Below are 5,763 nucleotides of genomic sequence, written 5' to 3'. Positions count from 1 at the left end.
TGATGAAACATTTGCACCTGTAGCTCACTTGGAGTCCATTAGATTATTGCTAGGAGTGGCATGTATTCTGAAGTTTAAACTGTTCCAAATGGATGTGAAAAGTGCCTTCTTAAATGGCTACTTGAATGAGGAAATATATGTTGAACAACCAAAGGGATTCACATATCCAAATCTTCCAAAGCATGTGTATAAGTTGAGGAAAGCTCTTTATGGGTTGAAACAAGCTCCTAGAGCTTGGTATGAGAGACTCACGGTGTTTCTCATTGACAATGGATACAGAAAGGGAGGCATTGATAAGACTTTATTTGTCAAAGATGAAGGAGGAAAGCTCATGATTACTCAGATCTATGTGGATGATATTGTGTTTGGTGGGATGTCAAGTAAGATGGTTCAACATTTTGTTGAACAAATGCAGTCTAAATTTGAGATGAGTCTTGTTGGAGAACTAACTTATTTTCTTGGCCTACAAGTCAAGCAGATGGAAGATTCTATCTTTCTATATCAAAGTAAATATGCCAAGAATATAGTTAAGAAGTTTGGCATGGAGAATGCAAGCCACAAGAGGACATCTGCTCCTACTCATCTGAAGTTGTCTAAAGATGAAAATGGTGTCAGTATGGATCAAAGTCTCTATAGAAGCATGATAGGGAGGCTGCTATATCTTACAGCAAGCAGACCTGACATTGCTTTTGTTGTAGGTGTATGTGCTAGATATCAAGTTGAACCAAAGGTGAGCCATATAAAAGAACCAAGTGAAAAGGATCCTGAAATATGTCAATGGCACTTGTGACTATGGGATGCTATACACTCATGGATCTGATTCTGTGATGTCTGGCTATTGTGATGTTGATTAGGCTGGAAGTGCTAATGATAGGAAAAGCACATCAGGAGGATGTTTCTTCTTGGGGAACAATCTAATATCATGGTTTAGTAAGAAGCAAAATTATGTTTCTCTGTCTATTGCTGAAGCTGAATACATAGCAGCTGGAAGTAGTTGTTCTCAACTGGTGTGGATGAAACAAATGCTGACTGAATACAATGTCACACAAGATGTCATGACATTATACTGTGACAACCTGAGTGCTATAAACATCTCAAAGAACCCTATTCAGCACAGCAGGGCCAAGCATATTGATATCCGTCACCATTTTATTAGAGAACTTGTGGAGGATAAGATTGTAGCCTTAGAGCATGTTGCTACTGAGATGCAGTTAGCTGATATTTTTACAAAGGCCTTGGATGCAAATCAATTTGAATTCCTGAGAGGGAGATTAGGGATTTGCATTTATGAAAATTTATAGCAATTAATATGGAGTGGAAAAAGTACTCAAATTATAGTCTATTTTCCTAAAATAAAGTGCCCCCATTATGGTAAATCATTACCTTGTATTGGAAATACCATCTATTCCAACTTCACACGCTACCCCCATAACCCCATTACCTACTCCAACTATTCCATCTTCCTTTTCCTTCTCCACAAACCTCTGCTAGGGCAACCTTACTTTTTCCAGAAAAACTCCAAAATGTCACAACATCAAGATACATCTGCTTCTAAAAATACTAAGTCTACTCCAAAATTTAGTGTTCCTCCCATGGGCGTCCCTGATGATGAGATTCTGGATGTGGCTCATCTCTCTATTATTCCCGCCGCGGACATTGATTTGAAACAACCCATCTCCATTGATGCCTCCGCTTCTGCGTGTTCCAATCAAGGTAATCCCTCTAGTATTCCATCTGGTTCAACTTCTATCACTAAGTATAAGGAAGAAACACACTATACTGATCGTGTTATAAGAGACATAGTTACTACAATTCTTAATGAATGTCACTCTGTGAAGGGGGTTTCTACTCCCCTTGCTCAAATGTATCCCCCTCCCGAGGTTGAACAACCTAGTGGTAAGGGTGATGATTCCTCCAATTCTGAAAAGGCCTTGGCTGCTGAAGGGTTGCGCTCTCTAGGGCAAACCGCGTCTGACAAAGGGAAATCGGTGGCCTCTAACACGGCTAATGCTTCCCACTCTGAGAAGCATGATAATGCAAATGTTGTGATTGATCTAGAGGATGGTAGCTCTGATGATCAAGAGGAAAGCTTGATTCATCACATAAAGCCAAGTGTGGCTAAACGCATGATGACTCGTAAAGGAAAATATGTGGCTGAACTTATGTCAGCTAGAGAAGTTAAGAAGACTGCTGTCATTGGTCCCTCCAACCCATGAAGCAAGGTTGAAATAAAGAAGAGGAAGGTCAGAGATGATCTTGAGCCTGAAGAGGATGTTGAGGAAGATGTCCCTGACATCTCGCATGCGAAGAAAACTACGGTTAGGAAGTCTCCAATTAAAGTACCTGTTGTTCATTTGGATAACATCTCCTTCCATCTTGAGGATGGAGCTGCTAAGTGGAAATTTGTGATTCAGAGAAGGGTAGATGTGGAAAGGAAATTGGGAAAAGATGTTGCTAATGTCAAGGAGGTCATGGACCTGATACAAGCTGCTGGGCTTTTGAAGACTGTTGTTGGGTTCTCTCAATGCTACGAAGGTTTAGTCAAGGAATTTATTGTTAATATTCCTGAGGATATTTCTGATAAGAACAACAAGGAGTTCTGCAAGGTGTATATGAGGGGTAAGTGTATAACATTATCTCCTACTGTTATTAATACTTTTCTGGCAGAAATAATGAGGGTGCAGGAGAATTAGAGGTTACAGACAATCAGGTCTGTAGGGAGATTACAGCTAAGCATGTGAAGGTTTGGCCTTTTAAAAAGCATCTTCCTACTGGGAAGTTGACTATCAAGTATGCTATCCTGCATAAAATATGAGTTGCTGGGGAGAATTCTGGTGTTTATTTGTTTGGTACAAGGGGAGAATTCTATGTGTTATGTTTGTGTGAAGCAGTGTGGTTGTTGCTTGTTGTGGACTGGATTAAGGGGGGTTGTTGTGTTCTAGGAAGTTGCATGGACTTGAGGGAGAGTACAAGCACTTGTGTGTCTTGATGTTTACTAGTTGTTCTAGTCATGTGTGTATGTTTTTTCTGCTGCTGAACTGATGCTCTGATTGATTTCTTGTGAACGTGTGATTTGTTGTTTGTTTTAGCCAAAATTTGCCAAAGGGGGAGTTTATTGGTTCTATGAATTGGCATCAATTTTGTTAAAACTTAGTGTTATCACAATATGTCACGCTTGTAGTCTTGACATGTAATATCAGCTTTCTGCAGGTTGTTTGATATGGTTGTGCAGGATTTATTCAAGATCTCAGACCCGATGTTACGACATGTGCATACAGAATATTCAGTCTGAATGTTATGTATTTTGTTGTTGCACTTTTCATGCAAGTCTTTGTGTGCTTATGTGGATATTGCATGCATTATTCAAGGAGTAATTCTATTTAAAGCCAGAATATTCTGTTTCCCGAAAAGGAATGATTCGCTGCTATTTCTTAGGGAATATGCAATAAATAGAATTAGGGTTTCATGCTACCCGGGCCCATTTAGAAAGCTTCTATTTAAAGACTATGTAAACCCTGTTTTATATATAGAAAACACGAACGGTGAAGTGAGTGAGTATTAGGGTTATACTCTTGTGTGCGTTTGTGAATTGTGAGCCATTCATCCATCTTGTTGATGTGTGAATTGGATTGAGTTTTTGAGTTGTAACTTGTCCACTCTAAGCTTTGAAGTACGAGTGTATTTGTTTACTTGATTGAAGCTTTTAAGCAATATCAAGTGTGTGTCCTTGAAGTGTGTCTTCTTTCTTTTTGGTATTTGTTCTAGTATCACTGCTGTGATTGAGGGGGAGTGAGTAGGGTCTCATGTCTAAGAGTTCTTAGATAGAAATCATACGGGTAGAGATTAGGTGAAAAGACTGTAACTTGAAGTTGTTTGCTGAGAGTCTTTGAACTAATTCTGTTTAGTGGATTTCCTTCCTGGCTTGGTAGCCCCCAGATGTAGGTGTGTTTGCACCAAACTGGGTTAACAATTGCTTGTGTCGTTTTTCAATTGTTTCCTGGTTTTTATTCTGTTCATATTTCACTTGTTGTTCAGATATTAGTGTCATGACATTACCTTCGACATCTCATATCTGATACCAGAATTTCACAAATGAATAAGAATTATGGCTAGAGCAAATTGGCATGGAGGTGGTTTTGGCAAGCTTGGAATTTTGAAGTAAGCAAGAGGAGATTTGGGTGATTGAAAACTAGAAAATTATTTTTAGGATTTTCTTAAGTTTTAAGAAACAAAACTTGTAAAAACAAAATGGTGTAATTTTTTTAACCTGATGTAATTCTCCATTAGTCAGTCAATTGAAATAAAAGATTTCATGAAGTGTCTTTATGTCCCATAGTAAATAAAAATGATAGTCATTACAAAAGTTTGTGATAAGCCCATGGGAGAAAAAAGAAATGGAATGGAAACTAAAGTCCTAGACCAAACACAATGGAACTAAAAAACAAAACCAAACTTAATTTTAAAGTAAAGTTTCTATGCTTCACAAAATGACCATGAAATGATCAAAAAGAAAACCTTGGACCAAATCATGCCATTCAACAATATGAATGGAACAAACTAAAGCAAAGCAAAACGAGATATTTTCACCCATATGCCATTATGGATCTTTCTTAAACTGAATCTCAATCATAGAAATTGAACTTAGTCCTAACCTAACTTAGGCGTGAAGTTAAAACTTCCATGACCATATGAGGCGTCAATTTAAATAATGAGGTGCAGATGAATGAAATGTAAATGAATGACTATAAATGAATGAATGAATGAATGTGGATGAATTATATGGGAATGAACAATGGTAGATGAATTAAGTGGAGGGAAATTCAGGGTGTGACATATACCCTTATCCATTTCCCTCACCCACACAAGGGGAAACATAACTGCTACTCAAATACCCACACCACCACCACCACCACCCTTTTTATCCAATTACAACCTACTTTACACTCTACTCACTCAACCTTTACAATTGTCTCAACCATACCATTTCAACCACATTATACTCAACAAAATCACTTATTCTTATCTTTTATGCAGAAAATAAATACCCCTCAACCATATTTTAGAACCCCCAAAATTGGACTATGGATTTTTTTATGGGACTAATGCTATAGAGTGACTATTTCAAGATGAATAATTTTTTGCTTTTTATAACATTCCTTTTGAAAATAGACTTCCCATGGATACTTTTTATAAGAAAGGGGAAACCTTAGGATGTTATAAGTGGATATTTCAAAACCAGCAATTGGTCGATTGTCAAACATTCTCTAAGTTTCTTGAACTACGTTTCGGCCCCCCCAACCTATGAAAATCACCAAGCTTAACTATTTAAGCTAAAACATCATGGTTCAGTTTTAGAATACCAAGCCAATTTTGAAAATTTGGGGAATACAATACTTGGATTACCACCGGATGTAATACTTAATTGCTTCATATCATGTCTAATCTTAGAAATTCGAAATTAATTAGCTATCCAACTCCCTTACTCTATTTCACAAGTTGTGGGATTTTCCAAACTCATTGAGGTCGAGCTAAAAGATGCAAAACCTAAATTTAACATACCTCTAAATCCAACCTATACCCCCCCTAAATGCCCAACACCATTACCTAAAACCAACATACACTAGCCCAAACACTACAATACTACATAAACCTCTAGCCACACCTAACCAAGTCGTTTACCTATACGACATATTATTCCAGCCCAAAGAGAAGAACATAGAGCTCAAGGCTTATGATTTAATTGTGATGAGAAATTCATTCAAG

General features: G+C 37.6%; 1 protein-coding gene across 1 annotated transcript; it reads left to right on the top strand.

Annotated features, from left to right (window-relative positions):
* Positions 1 to 1,523: 1,523 nt before the first annotated feature.
* LOC127080063 (uncharacterized) lies at positions 1,524 to 2,693 on the top strand. The gene is made up of 2 exons (XM_051020394.1): positions 1,524 to 2,164; positions 2,219 to 2,693. The coding sequence occupies exons 1-2, from the start codon at positions 1,524 to 1,526 to the stop codon at positions 2,691 to 2,693; spliced, it is 1,116 nt and encodes a 371-aa protein (XP_050876351.1).
* The last annotated feature ends 3,070 nt before the right edge of the window (positions 2,694 to 5,763 follow it).

This window comes from Lathyrus oleraceus, chromosome 5, assembly GCF_024323335.1.
Source record: "Lathyrus oleraceus cultivar Zhongwan6 chromosome 5, CAAS_Psat_ZW6_1.0, whole genome shotgun sequence".
NCBI lineage: Eukaryota > Viridiplantae > Streptophyta > Magnoliopsida > Fabales > Fabaceae > Lathyrus > Lathyrus oleraceus.
This window is presented reverse-complemented; position numbering and strand designations above follow the sequence as displayed.